General features: G+C 32.5%; 1 protein-coding gene across 1 annotated transcript in view; it reads left to right on the top strand.

The window, feature by feature from the left end:
• The window catches only part of LOC147070499 (voltage-dependent T-type calcium channel subunit alpha-1G-like), a 630,303-nt gene that overhangs the window by 396,615 nt on the left and 217,746 nt on the right, over positions 1-15,942 (top strand). The window contains exons 5-7 of the mRNA XM_085949528.1: positions 12,269-12,380; positions 12,969-13,102; positions 13,670-13,767. Of these exons, the coding sequence (XP_085805654.1) occupies positions 12,269-12,380; positions 12,969-13,102; positions 13,670-13,767 (344 nt within the window). The remainder of the gene's footprint in view (positions 1-12,268; positions 12,381-12,968; positions 13,103-13,669; positions 13,768-15,942) is intronic.

The raw sequence follows: 15,942 nt of genomic DNA, 5'->3' as shown, positions 1-15,942 counted from the left end.
TTTAACACCGCTGCACAGTTATGTACCGAAATATAACTATATTCTAAAACATTAGAGCGAGAGGTTTAAAAGAATACTATTTTATGTAACAAAAATACTTTATGCAGTCATCAAATGTTCAAAATAACTATAAAGGATAATAAGGCTTCAAAATTATATAAATAGATTATCTACAACGTTTAAGGAGTGTCCAGAGTCATGGTTTGAAAATACAATAAAAACTCAATTTTGACCTTCGACGAGCATGTCCCCCCTTAATACGTCAGTGAAAATACACCGAAATGAACATACATCAGCTGATTGCATTTCGTTTGGTCTAAGTTTGATTTGTAAAGTACTTAATTCATTAGTAATTTTAAGGTTATTATAAAAAAAATACGTGAAATATTCCATAAGTAAAAGAAGCCTTGATTAAGGATATTGAGTACTTAATCCAATTTACTAAATAAAAAAACTGCGTAGGTATATGGAGGTATATTTAATGGAGATTATGAAGTGTATGCACAATAATTTACTAGATACATTAAACAAAACATTTGAACATTATTTATTTTTTAAATATTTAATAGTGTATAATTTCAATTACGCACGTGCTTTTGCATGTTTATTCAATTATTTGCTATTTGCCAATAATTACGGTGCAAATTAAATATATATTTATTTAAATTGCAGTCTCGATTATTTGTTTAATTGCTCGAAGCCCGCCTAATGTATTATTATTGTTTTCCGCCGTTCAATATATAAAAACTATATTTGTATACCTACATAGTATATAAAAACTATTTTTATATTCAACGAATTATAAAACTTACAAAATTTGATAATGTGACATTATTTAATATATTGATCATACATAATTGGAAAACACCTCAGATATTATATATTATGCCTACTAGAATAAATCTTTGGAAAAAATACCTGGACATGAACCCGTATCTACTGGATTCGCACCAATGTGCTATAAAAATTAAGCCACGTCATGCGTCCGATCTAATCACAACGAAATTAACTAGTAGTCTTAATTAATTTATATTATCTTGGAGCGCGTTCATTTTAACAATCGGCTTTTGTGGTATAAATTAAGATATCGATTACCTTAATTACTAGACGCAGTCTTTTTATGTTAGGTGCTGCGTATTTCGTTTTTGAAATTTTATTTTATTGTTTAACATTATTTACGTTCTCTTCTTCTTGTTAGTATAAAAATATTGGTTTTTAAAGTTAAATGTCATGTTGTGGACGTACTGCATTATGTACCTGCACAATGTATTGTTTTTAAACAAATAAACCCATTAATAACGATTCTAATGGATTTAAGTTTTGAACTAACTATTCCATTTGAGTCGTTTTTTGCGGCCCAGGTTTCGCGTTTCGGCATCTTCAGGCACAAAGGCAAATATACACTAACAACGAATACAATTAACTCTAACTTATATAACCAATCAATACAATAAAGTAGGTAAAAATTCCATTACCTACCTATCAAGTCAAGGGTCACAATAAAAAATAGAACAAGCAAATTATGAATAGTTACACTAGATAAACGTATAATAAATCGTCAAAACACAATAATAGGATAGGGGGTTTTTTACAAACACTTCAACTATTCATAATTTCGAGGGTCTACTGACAGAAAGCATTAACTCATTAAAACAAGTTCTGAGATAATCGCAAAAAGGACTATAATTTTTTTTCAAAGCGTTCTCGCACGTAGATTTTTTATGATTTAAAAACATTTTTTCTACATTATAAAGACGAACCTTTATGGCAAACACAATATACGACATGTTACAAGTCCTGTATTTTGTATACGCAGAACGCATTAGGTCATTATCATGCTTTCTACCAGAATAAAAAAAATAACAATATGATTTAATAATGTTTCTATTTTCTCACCATTATATCCTATGCCTTTGTGCATTTTACCAGGACGTAGAGTGTAAAATTGTATACATTTTGGCATTTAAAACAGAAAAACAGCAAAAACTGAAATAATGCGTTCTGTCAGTATACCCTCGATTTGTTTGTTATACTTTTTATTGTGACCCTTGACTTGATAGGTAGGTATTGGTGTTTTACTTAGTTAGAAACGATTCTATTGGACTAGTAAAAAACTTAAATCCATTAGAATTTAATATTGAATTATTTAATGTTTGCTTTTAATTCCGTATAACTCATAACAAACACTATGTATTTAAAACGTGAACTATTTTTGGTAATTGTGCCGCAGATGCCGTCATGAGCTTTTATGATATTTTTTTTACGAAAACATTTTATTCCATGAAGATAATTATAATAAATACTTTTTCTGTCGGCGCATAGGCTTTTCGATCCAATAATTGTTAATTTAAAATTTGAAATTTTCATACATTTTGATGCATCATTATCACAAACTAAGATTACACCCACGGTGGCCGCGCTGCTTAAGCGTTGGACTATCACGCCGTGGGTCCCAGGTTTGAATCCTGGGTCTGGCAAGTACACATATTGTTTTTCAATTTGTGTGTGAGTCAAGGTATGGACCTAATAGGTTAAGCAAGTGGCTGACATCCATTTCTTGTAAAAAAAAAAAAAAAATCTGTAAATACAAACCTCTACTCTGTGGAGGCTCATATGATCCTATTAGGATCGGACATGGTCGGAAAGATTATATTAGGTAATATTAGGTTGGGTATGTTAGATTAGGTTAGGTTAGGTTAGGTTAGGTTTGGTTTAGTCTAAAAAGAAAGTTATAAAATCTTATGACGGCAGCTGCGGCACATTTACCATATTTTATATACAACATATATTATTAAAAATTGTCTAATAGTGCTGGAATTTTCGCTGATTTTTAGTTATTCACATTACGATAACTTGAAGTAGATAATATAATATTATTACAAGTATCTGACATTGAATAGACCATAGTTATAAAGTATGCTTATTTCCATCCGTTACAAGTACGACTATCTGAATAAATTATAACGTCGCTAAAATGTCAAGGCCTCTTTAGAAAATTTTCAAATATTATAAAATTTGGAGCAGACTTCCGTTCATTTTAGGTTCATTCAATTTTTACTCGAATATAATTTTAAAATATTTCATTGAAGCGTTAGTCGACAAGCGATTATTCGAAAACGTGAAAATACTTTTAAACAGTTTCTTGTTTGATTTATTTAAGTTTTACATGTATTTTACGATCTTTTAAATGACTTTTTTGGCTTTTATTTTTCAGTGTTTATTAGTTTAACATTGCTGCCTCCTGAAAATTCTCAGTGGAAAAAAAATTAACTACTCACTTAATTCTAATTCAAACCTCGAACGTTTCATGAAAATGTTTCTAACCAGATTTATTTTTACAAGCCATGGATGTTAACTACTAGATTCATTTGGATCTAACATAATACAACTTGTGAATATCCCAGACCCAGAATTCAAACACATGACCCACAATTTTTAAAGCGGAAACTTTAACGACTACGCGAACGCATATTACTATATATTATTATAATATTAATATTATCAATTATATTTTAATTTTTAATTTTTTTTATTTTTGAAGTTATACTTCTTTAGGCGCGTTTGGGAAAACAGATCAGAGTGTATTTTTGGCGTGTGACGCGCGCAAATGTAACATATTAATTTGGCGTGGGACGTGGGGCGGAAGTTTTTCCCGGCAATGCAACATAATTTATCTTGCGCGGCCACGTTCGGGTGTTCACTTTTATTGTGATTTGTTTAATTTTATTATGATTTTATTCTGATTATTAATTAAAATTTGAGGCCACATTTATGTAAGTATTATTTATGAGTAAAATTATATATCAATAAATAAATAAATTTAGTGAATGTTGAGTTGGTAAATAATTCAAACAATGGTATGTTGTAAATTTACAATATTTAGACACTACATGCCAAATATGTTGGACGTTCTTTTAATACTAGGATCAAAGAACATTTAGCCTGTGCCAAAAATGGTAATGAATCTTTAGCTTTTGGAAATCATTTAAGTTTAAATAATCACTCTTTTAATATCAGTAAAAATTTTAAAATCCTGCATTTGAATGAGAAATCTATAAAATTGGATAAACAGGAAATCCTAGAAATTAATAGGTATAAATTTTTGCCCAATTCTAATTTGTTAAATGATCAATTATATTTTGTGTCTTCTCCATTATTATACTCTATTTAATATTTGGGATTGTCATAACATAACTTTATATATTGTACATTATTTATAATTTTTATTTTTATTTAATTTTGACTCATATTTTGGTTGTATTTGTTTTTTATTCGATCTCACTTCAATTGATAATATTGTTTTATTTTATTTTTTATAAAAATTTTATAGTAAATTTTGACTAATCATAATTATTTGTTGATATTAATGTTATTGTAAGTGTAGATTGTTTCATATTTTGTGGTTTGTTAATATTTTAAATAATTTGTTTAATGCCCCTGACGTAGTATGAAATATTAATGTCCAACCTCATTAGTTTTAAATTAGTCTGTTATTGGGAAGGTATTATTGGACGGATAATTATTATTTACATATTGTTATATTATTTCTATCGCTTTGAATTTTGTTTGATAAATATTGTTTTAAAAAAATGTATTCAGTTGAAAATGTCCCACTGAGGCGGACAAAACCGGTCCTAATATATTAATTAAAGTGGAATAAGTACTATAAAAAAAATTTGTGTTTTATTAAATAAAAACAGTAATACAATGCAGTTCCACCATGAATTGACAGTTAACAAAATAAAATAAAAAAAATGGTCTAACATTATCACTCTAGTTTAGTGTTGTACAATACGCACTCTGGTATAATATAGTGCCGCTTCATTAATTATTTAGATCATGTATTTTTTTTAATTTGTTGTGTACTTGATTTAGGCATTGGTAAATTACGTGTTGTAATACTACATGCAATAATCAGTTTATAGTAACTAAAATATGATAAGTAAGTCATCGATTTTAATTGTTATAAATATCTAGCAGATACTGCATTAATAGTAGTCCACCTCATTCGAACCATCGCAAAAAATGCGTCATTGTTCTTTAATGCGCGATATATACGTTACTCAATCACTCAACTGGGTTATTATATTGCGAGTGCGACAGAAATACCAAACTGCGCTTTTCTCATAATAACAACCCTCTCAATTTCATGTTTGTTTCACTTTAATTTTCATTTAATAAAAAGCGAACCTATAGCATCTATATGAAGGTAACCAAGGTCTTAGGATAACAATATTTAACTGTCAAAGTTGCTTGTACTTCTACTCTACTTGATCATTTGACTTGAAAAGAATTTAACACGAAATTTAACAAAAATTAAATTTAAAAAAAAATAAAAAAGCTTTCCTCCAAAAGTTACCGTTTGAAGTTTCCGCCTAGTAACAATGTACTTAGTCGTAAAGTTTTAATATGAATCGCGTTGCAATAACATCTTATTGAATACCCGAGAGAGAGAGAGTGTAGCAAAAGTAAACTTTGTCCGTCCCCTTTCTAAGAGCTTTGAGTTGAAATTACTTATGTAAACATTTCGTTAATTAACTGAGAACAGCTTGAATACTGTGACGCGGTGTAATAGAGCTTTCATTTTTATATCGTTCTCTGTAAGTGTAGAATAATATAAAATCATTCTGTCATGTAATATTATCATTACTTTAGTTAAGTTATTTTAAAATTATAATAATATATTTAGTGTTATAGAGGGATTTATGTCAGCGGGTGTATTTTAATAAAAATGATAGATATTTCGTTATTATTTAATTGTATTATTTTGAAATATTTCGAAAGCCTCTCAATAAAAAACGAAAGCTTCTATTGTTTACACAGTGTTTCCATATCAGAACAGAATGGAAACCCTTTTTGCTGTGAAAAAAGGGAAAAAATCATAACTGCGTTGAAGCATTTTCTCTTTTTTCGAAACGGAAAAACACAAAGACCTGTCATCGGGCAAACAACGCAAAATATTTTTGCTTCGGGGTTTTTTTTCATTTGTGGAGACAGGAGTTAGCGGAAATATTTGATAGCCGACGGCGTGCTTTATGATTAGAAAGTATGTTTTGTTTCACCTGTATGCATGCATCAGAAGAGATCAGTTGCTGTAATTATGTTCAACAAGGAATATATATATATATATATATTATATTTTAAATACACTACAGCCTTTTAAACGAAAAACGTGTCTTTGTAAGCATATAATATATTCATCATAATATTATTTATTTTCGACGCTCTCGATGTTTTGTCCAAAAGTGTTGACAGTTAAAAGCGTTGACAGCTTCAAGTACATGAGGGTATACATCACGGGAGATGGTATTTTACAGAAAGAGCTCGCTATCGGAAAAGGAATGGCTGGAGCGACATTCAACTCAATGCGGAGTGTCTGGGACTCGGTTAAAAATAAATGCCGCCTATTCGACGCTTGCATTCTGATGGTGCTGCTTTACGGTAGCGAATCATTGCACCTTGCAAAGGCTCAGAGCAACCGTGTACTAAGCTTCGAAAACAGGTGTTTGTGATGGATAACTTTAGGACTAATGAGGAGATAAGAGAATGCATGAAGCAGCCTCTCATCACACTGAGAGTGAAGAGGCGACGTTGAACTTTGCTCGGTCACGTGCTGCGGATGCCAGAGGAGAACCTCAATTTGGCTTTCCTGTTCACCATGCCGATCGAATTCCGGCGTCCTGGAAGGCCGCTAAATACTATCTATAGAATGTATACGGCAGAGCTACCGGATGCTGGCTTGACCTGAAACGATCTAAGAAGACTGGCGAGCGACGGGGATTCTTGGAGGCGCCACGTGGTCTCCATATACTCCAACTAAGGGACGGATATGGCAGAAGAAAAAAGAAGAATTTATTTTAATTTATTGTCTGTAGATACGAAGATTATATCATTAATTATATCGTATTAAAATTGAATTATCTGTCAGTGATTTAGAAATATTTGCCTTTTGATTAGCGTTGTGATTATTTACATGATAGGTACTTAAACACAATTAAATTAGTGATATGACATTTTAAAACATCATAGCAGTCATTCTATTATGTGTTCTGTATTATTTGGTAAATCATTATGGAAATATATACAGTTTCAGAGCGTCTACAATTAAATTTATAATAACAATAAAAAATATATTCGTGCTACGTTTCAGGCAAAACGTCAAATTTATAGTCAAACTGATTGACTTACAAAGCTTACTTTTCCAAATGAGTAAATCGAGTATTTTTTTCGATGTTAAGAATATGTCTTTGTTAAGAATCCAACCCGTCAAAAACCTAAACGTACTACTGAACTTATCGATGTTGTGAATCAAAGTATGGATAACAATCAGTTACACGTCATTCTGAAGAACTTGGATTTTCTTATGGCTCTATATGGAATATTCTTCATAAAGATTTGCATTTGAAGGCGTACAAAATACAGATAACCCAAGAAATTATATCTATTTAGGGACGTCGGAGTCGCCAATGTGGGGTTCGAATCATGTTACCCCTGGGGGGGGGGGGTCGTCGTGGTATCGTAGGCTATGGTGTGGAGGATGATTATGAAGAAGTCGAAGATGGATGCAGGAGCGAGTTTTATTGGCGTAACGGTCGGTACAATAGTATGTTATAGTCATGGCCTCCATATCCTGAAGCGGGCCCCCAGGCCAAGATCTTTGCCGGCCCCCCTACCTATCGCTAAGATTAAAGGCGGTCTGATGTTCTACAGTAGCGTTTTCCAAATGGTGTTCGAGATCAAATAAAATGCAGTGTATTTTTAGCGATTTTTTAACACATCGAATTATTGAGTTGTCGATTATTAATACAAAACACTAAAAATTGTGTCGCACAACCATAATAGCGCCGCAGGCAACTTTTTTTACTATAAGGCAAATTTAATGTGTGCGTTTATCTCATTTATCTGGTCGGTCCGCCACGCCGGACCCCCCTGAGTCTGGGCCCATAGGCTTAGAGTCCTGTCAGCCCCTCCCTTGTGGGGACCATGGTTACAGTAGTTATGTTACAATACTAAACTTATGATAAGTACGGATCCGAGGTCCGCATCTCGGTACGTGCGAAGCGATATAAAGACTGCGATAGTAACAGACTGGAAACATATATTCGAGTGAACTCTCGATGAAAAATTATTTGCTTATATATACAGTCAAAATACTATACTTTTCATTATAACTTAGTAAATAATTATATTGATCGAGTCAGCGACTAAAATGGCATTTGCGTCAATGGACATACGAGTAGCTGACTATTGTATTAAATATAGATATCCCGGAAATAACAATAAAATCATATTTACTGACCTTACTAAATTATTTGCTTATTCAATTAATTGCAATATTTAATTTTGCCGATCCACAATCTGCTGACAGCTATATCTATATTTATGTCTTTTGAAATTCGGTGTTGCTAATAATTTTTGGGTTGCACCCATAAAAATAAATATTCCTCAACTTGAGAAACAATAATATTGTTAGTAAAACGTAGTGATTTCATTTTAATTTACGATACCTTCAGAAACCATTATTTCTGCGAAAAATAATGGCAGAGATGTCTTCATAAATGAGCTAAATATACCAAATTACATAATGTATAATACGTACGTTAAGTAGAAAGAGGAAGGCCAAAGAAACAAGAAATAATAATATTATAAAAGAAAACATAAAAGAATATGACTATTTTTATTTCACATGATACTCTGCCTCCCATATTTTCTTTTAAGTATCTCTTTAGCTTCTTTAAAAGATTTCATTTGCTTTTGGATAAAAAAAAGTTTACTTTCCATGTCACCTGTATGTAATTCATAACAGTGCCAAACACAAGTCAATTAGATAATAGCAAGTAAATCAGTGTTTTTCAACCTGTGGATCGGTGAAGATATGAAGATATGCTAACGTAAAATAAAACAAAAGTTATATTTATATAGGTATTATCTACCATTTTTTTTTTTATTAGTTTTGAAATCATATGGTATAATTATTGATGGATATAATAGATATATTATAACTCCGATTGTGAATACAAAAGAATATATACCATAGAAATTCTATTGTTAACAGAAATAATCAGAAACCGATCTGTAAATGAATTATTGTTAATGATAGTGTGAAAACTGCTGCTGCATCTTTGCTAGAATAGTTGATAACCGTGGCTTTGGTCTTGTTTAGGAGAGATCAAGCACTGCATTGACATCTATTCGGTTTCTACAATAAAAATTATTTAGTTTTTATTGCTGACATGGCTAAAGAAGTCTTTTTACATGTAGGTATATAGTACGTATGTAGTCAAAAATCCGGACAATAATTTAAGTGATATCCTAAGCTGAAGCAATATTTGTAATTTATGTCTAAACACCCGATTGGTATTTGCATGTTTCATTTTTTGAATGATGATTTGTTTACAATTTTTGGCATAATATGCATATTAAAATGGGTGACAATACTATTTGCTGTGTTATGTGGACCGGCGGTTGGGAGATAATCATAGACATCTGCGGGTCTATTCTATACAAAAGGCGACCATCGACCGCTAACGTGCTAACGTGATAATGTGTTAGTATTTATTACATACATTTTATATTGAAATATTATAATTGTAATTGTATTGTAATCAGTTAATCAGTCGAAGCTGTCTCTCTCGCTCTCTCTCTATCGCTCATGCTCTAAATTTTAGCACAGGCAGGGTGCATGCCGTTAAAATATATCATTTATTGCAACAATTAATACCGGCTAATTATAATTGTTACAATAAGTGTTAATAATTTGATACAAACATACCCTAGTTAGCGGTTTTAGCGGACGAAAGCAGCCTTTTGTATAGAATAGACCCGCTGGAGTAAATAATACTGCAATATCCTAAAATGTAATAGTATTCTGCGTGGACATTCCAACGCATCTATTCTATACACAAGACTGCTATCGGCAGCTATCGAGGGTAGTTTTTCATATGTTTGTATCGATGTATTATAATTGTTACAATAAGTTTAGCAGTCTAAACAGTCAAAAATGTATATCTCGCTCTAAAATTTAACACAGCCAAGAGAGGTGCTGTTAAAACATAGCACTTATTGTAAAAATTACAACTAACTAATTGTAATTGTTACAATAAGTGCTAGTACTTCAATACAAACCTACCCTAGATAGCTACCGTAGCGGCCGATAACAGTCTTGTGTGTAGAATAGACACGCAGATGTGCTTACATGGTGAACAAGTGTGTCTTGAAAGAGTCCCCACATTACAAATGTGGTGAGATTCAAACCAGGAAGCACATCGTAGAATTATGCAACTTATATACTTTCCTCGGAAAGTTTCAGCCATATACTCGTCCTAGATAAAACTGAGGCTGATAAATGTATTGATATATCTTGAAAATTTCTACTGTCACTGTGACTTGTCATAATATGACTTAAGCGTCAATTACATTGAGCTACTTTACGAGCTATTTGTTGGCGAATTTAATAGCGGGCGATTCAGCTACAGCGATTATGATGATGACACACAAAACTTTCCATTCGCTGAGAAGCCACAAGCCAGCGACTATTTTGACAGAACGTAGTTCGTTTTTTTTACCGGGAGGTTGCTACTGCGCTCTATTGCGCAGACGCAGTAGGCCCACTCGCCGGCGTGTAGCGTGTAAAGTTGACCGGCTTCAACTTTTCTCAGTAGAGTGTTTACAATCTGCTTGTTAGCTTGTTCGATGATTACACTAGACGACTTTACAGGCAGATTGTAAATTCGCCAACAAACAGCTCGTAAAGTAGCTCAATGTAATTGACGCTTAAGTCTGTACTTTTATTTTTGTAATTTTATTTTTACTTTCGCCATATTACAATATTATATTTTAGTAGGTAGCTGTTTTATTTCTTTTATTTATGTTTTCATTTATTTAATACGTGTTATATACGTTGTTTATTTGCTTATATAAGTATACTTAAAAGCACTATTGAGGAGGCGTTCTATTCTCCCGGGTGACGCCTGTAAGCCGTCGCAAAAAAGCCTCCAAAGCCTGTCAGAATTTACGTAGTATGAAAACGTCCACAAATATTTTTTTCGATATAGATAAATAATTTATACAACAAAAACAAAATTGAGTATATTAAAACCGTGAATATCCAAAAACCATTGTGGAAGGTTTATTATTAATGTATAAACTCGAGCAAAGGCGTTCATCATTTTATACCCTCGTTCCGAGTAAGGGATCATGTATGATCCGACCAAACTGTTTCTGGCAACAGGTAAAAGGCTCTAACCCACCCCCCCCCCCCCACCTTCGGTCACGGTTAAATAAGGTTAGAGGCGAATTATGAGGAGCATTTTGCGATACGAGCGTCGCTAAAATACGTATACAATATGCATAGTGTCGTTCTACGTGGTTAGTTATAAAACTTACCTCATTTTATCAGATTCAGGGAAAAATTTACTTTACCTACGTAATGCAGACAGTATATTTTGCTAATTTATTAGTTTTTGTAGGATGTGTTAAAGGAAGCCTTTTTTTATTAACATTTTCCGTTATGAAATGTTACGTCACGCTACCCAACTTTTAAAATATGTGGTGGCGCTTTTCGCAAGTGGTCTATAACTTTAAGGATGATGTGGATTCCGGATCCATGGGAAGGGGCGACTTAACAGAATGCCAGACACTGACCTTTGTTCCGTGGTCTAGTTACACTATCACTCGCGCGGTATTGTTCGTCAGGTTATTCAGTGCGAGGCACTTGACGGTATATTGTTAATGGATGATGGGTGACGTTAATGAATGATGAAAGCCAGTATCACGGCTTGCCAGGTATTCAGAAGAATTGCTTGTACGACAGTCACACTATATCAAGCTGACCTGGCCGTGGCCCACGAACAACTTCTGAATCAGTCTGTACAACGCAATGCGGCAACACGCACTCGCTTGTTCGCTTGAGCTGACTACGTGAAACGACTGTTTTGAAGTCACTTTTAAATCATGCTGTAGGTAGGAAAAGTTTAACAACTTGCCTATGTCCGCTTGCTGACTATTAATTGAGATAACTAAAAGTTATTCGCATCGCGGTCTATAACGACCCGTGACTGCCGGTCACTTGGTCTTATGACAATAATACTGGGATTTGAGGGAGGTGGGAAGTAAGGATTACGGCCACCACAACTTATCCCAACCAATACGTTTCTATTATTTTGTCATGTTTTATTTCATAATATTATTATTATTATTGTTGTATTTTATTGTTATAATGTGTATGTACCGCTGTGAAATATTTCCTTAACTTCAATAAAATATCCACGTGGTTCGAGAGAGTCTCCATGCTTGTCATCCTACTGAACTGCGTGACCCTGGGGATGTACCAGCCCTGCGTGGATGACCAGTGCGTCACCAACAGATGCAAGATCCTGCAGGTGAGAATTTTGTTATATTAATTAAAATATTTTTTTTCAAGTTTCTTTTACATCTCAGTCAATCAAACTCCTACGGTGCTTTTTTGTTTGGCCCATTTATCTTTCGTTCTGTCACTCAACATCAGGAGTCAAGTGCTCTATTTAATGCTACTCTAAGTAGTCCGAATAAGTTTGGAAAACTCTGAATTGAAACTCAGAAAACAGTTTAAGTCGTGATAACTAGCGCTTAGTACAGTTTTTTGATTTATCTGAAACCAGGGTAACTTTAACAAAACAATACAAATATTTTAATAGATTTAAATTCAAATTCCATCAAGTACCTTCGGTCGATAGTATTAATATCATTACAAATAGAGTTGGGTATTTCCCGAGAAAATCTCAATTTCTAGATTCGGGATTTCCCGAAATGATGAAATTTTGAATTCTCGAGATTCGGGATTTTCAGAAAAAAATTCTCGAGAATTCTCGAGATATCGGGAAAATTTAAAAAAAAACCAGTAAAAATTTTTGTTAAAAAATTTCAATTTTCGAGATTTTCCATCCCGAAACCCAACTCTAATTACAAATATGTATTTTCTCGTTTTATAGATGTTTGACGATTTCATCTTCGCCTTTTTCTCCCTGGAGATGACCATCAAAATGGTGGCGATGGGCGTCTACGGCAAGTCAACTTACCTCGCAGACTCCTGGAACAGGCTGGACTTCTTCATCGTCCTCGCTGGGTAAGATAATTTGCACTTCCAAAACACCATTTATAATGGATGTATTCAACGATGCGGTAATAATACTGGTAATAAATAGTCTATCGTTGACAAAAACGATATGAAAAAATTCACATTAAAAATTTCACCAGTGACAATTCAATAGTGACAGTATTTATATCATAGTTTTACAGTAATACTTATTATATGTTATTGCCAAGGCCGAAAGATTTGTATAACGGCAAATAATTTTCAACAGTAGGTGCGATGAAATTTCTCACTAGTCGCCAATCGGAGACCGACAGTTGAAGTTTCCGCACGTCGATTTGTTTTGTCATGGCGCCGGATGAAAATATTCTTAAATCGTGTAAATATGACTAAAAATCTTTACGTATGTACTTAAAAAGGAAAACATGTCAAAGAATATACTATTATTATTAGTAATATAACATTAAATGGACGCATTTTGGATTTTTATGATAAATTTGATTTCGTTCGGCACGCGTCATTTGCACAATCAAATTCGCAAAAAAAAAAAAAACTCAACTGAAGTGTAGCCTTAATTTATTCACAACGTCTTTTTTGCAGGGCTTTGGAGTACTGCTTACACGTGGAGAATATGAATCTATCAGCAATTAGGACCATCAGAGTATTGAGACCCCTCAGAGCAATTAACCGAATACCAAGTAAGTCTTATTTCTTTCATTGTAAAAACTACAATTTGAATATTTACATTACTATTATAATTTTTTTAGTAAATTTCAGTTTATTTACATAAGCAGGGACGCGCAAAGCTGTGGTCTTAGGGATGCAAAACACCCGGGTGGCAAAAGTCCGAAAATCAATATTTAAAATGATTAATTTTTAAATGTATGTTATTTAATTACGTAAACTGAATATTATAATGTAATATATGAAGTACCTACTTACTTTGACTACTGCCAAAGGTCGGCACTTACCACAGGACGGTAAAAAAAAGAATTAAAATTACAATATAAAAATAACTTTTTATATACCACGTTTTTAAATTTTCTGTTGAATCATTTAAACTTGACAATTCTATGTAATAAATATAAAATACTGAAATATCATTTTGACATTTCATATTGATTGCCATAGTAACGCACGTATATATTAATAATTTAGTTGCTAGGACCCACTTAGCAACCAATAATAGTGAGTATTAAATATTACTTTTAACGATTTTTTTCCGAAACATACAAAAAAGAATTAACTGAAAATGCATTCAATTCTGCTTAAAGATAGCCAAATTTTAAATAAAATGCATTCCCGTCGTGTTCTGATATATTCTAAAAGTTTCAAATGTCTAGCTAACCGACTAGTTCTTCCGATAGCCGACTTCCCGAGAAGTTAGTTAAAAATCTTGGACAAACAAGAAAAAATCTGTTCGGGACAAACAAGAATACGAACTAATAATAACATAGTAAAATAAAAAAAAGTATTCTTTCCTCGTAGTATGGGTTAGTATCAAATAACGTTTCTGCAAAATCCTTCGTACAACAAAGGGCGCTATAAAATGAGAGTCATAAATTTACGATATTCCAAGAGAAACAATTCGTCTCATTAGTGTGTTTTACGGACACTAAAAAAGTCGCCTGCGGAGCAATTTTTTTGCTGTTTGATAAATTGTGTTTTTTAGTCCATCCATCACCCACACCACATATAAATCATTTCAGATTCGCTTCATTTTATAATTCAGAAAGTCATAGTTTTTCTTTCATATTATTTTAATGAAAATAAAATAATTATTTTAACTTTGATTTCTTTCATATTTTCACTAAAAGAATTTTTTATTTAGGAGGGGGAGGGTAAATATAGATAGGTATGATTAAGCATTTGGCCGATAAGCCTAGCTTAGATTATGCTTGTATTTTAGTCGAGTGGCGAGTGATTTACGTACCACTAACTGTTTTAGTAACTAAAAAGAGTGTTCGAACACAGTAGGTATGTTAGAGAGTGGCGTGTCAAGATTAATAGAGTAGAACGTATAATAGTAGTAAATTAATTTGTAATGTCTTTATTAGCAGAAGTGGAAGAATATAAAGCAAAAAAATGGATCAATAGGAGAGATGCACCGGGAGCTACAAATGTTCTTCTCCAGGATCTAGAGAAGATCCCAAAGAATACTTTTAAATACTAATATGTAATGACTGAGGTTTGTTTTAATTTTCTGGTAACAAACCTGTAGCAATCATATCACTGAGTGACACACTTTAATATGTAGATATATTTTGTTTTCAAAACAAAACAGCGATAATATTAGTCAACACTTCCTACTAGATCAGTAGGGTCTGTTATGACTTTTGTTAATTGCGACAATATCTCTTGTAATATAATATGGACTGCATTTGTATAAATCGAAATAATAATGTTTGAACCCTCACTCAACTCATCGTTTCCATCACGAGTCGCACTACTATTGTCACGAGTTCTTCACTCAACATATTTAACCATTATCCACTCAAATAAAGTCTCTTAGTTTATTAATATAATCAATCTCTTGGTGACATTGATCTCACCATTACACCATTACCCGCGATTATAATCTCACTTTATCATCTTTATCATCTTTATTAAAGTGTTATTGTATTATTGTATCGATTAATAAACTCTCATCCAAATATCGATATGTAGGGTCAATATCCTACCATCCAGCATGACTTGGCAGGAAACCATTAATTTATAACTACAATGTAGATTGCAACATAATATTGTTAAAATTGCAAAACAAGCGATTTATGTGAATCAATCAAATTTCAACAGAAAGATAATGTAGCAAAATAATTTAATAATTCACTTAATCAATAATATTGCAAACTAATAAATAATGCTATGTAAGT

The sequence above is a fragment of the Rhyacophila brunnea genome, unplaced genomic scaffold, assembly GCF_057557595.1.
Source record: "Rhyacophila brunnea isolate RB1 unplaced genomic scaffold, BYU_Rbru_1.0 scaffold_22, whole genome shotgun sequence".
Taxonomy (NCBI): Eukaryota; Metazoa; Arthropoda; class Insecta; order Trichoptera; family Rhyacophilidae; genus Rhyacophila; species Rhyacophila brunnea.
Note: the sequence above shows the minus strand (reverse complement) of the source record. Positions and strands in the feature narration are given on the sequence as shown.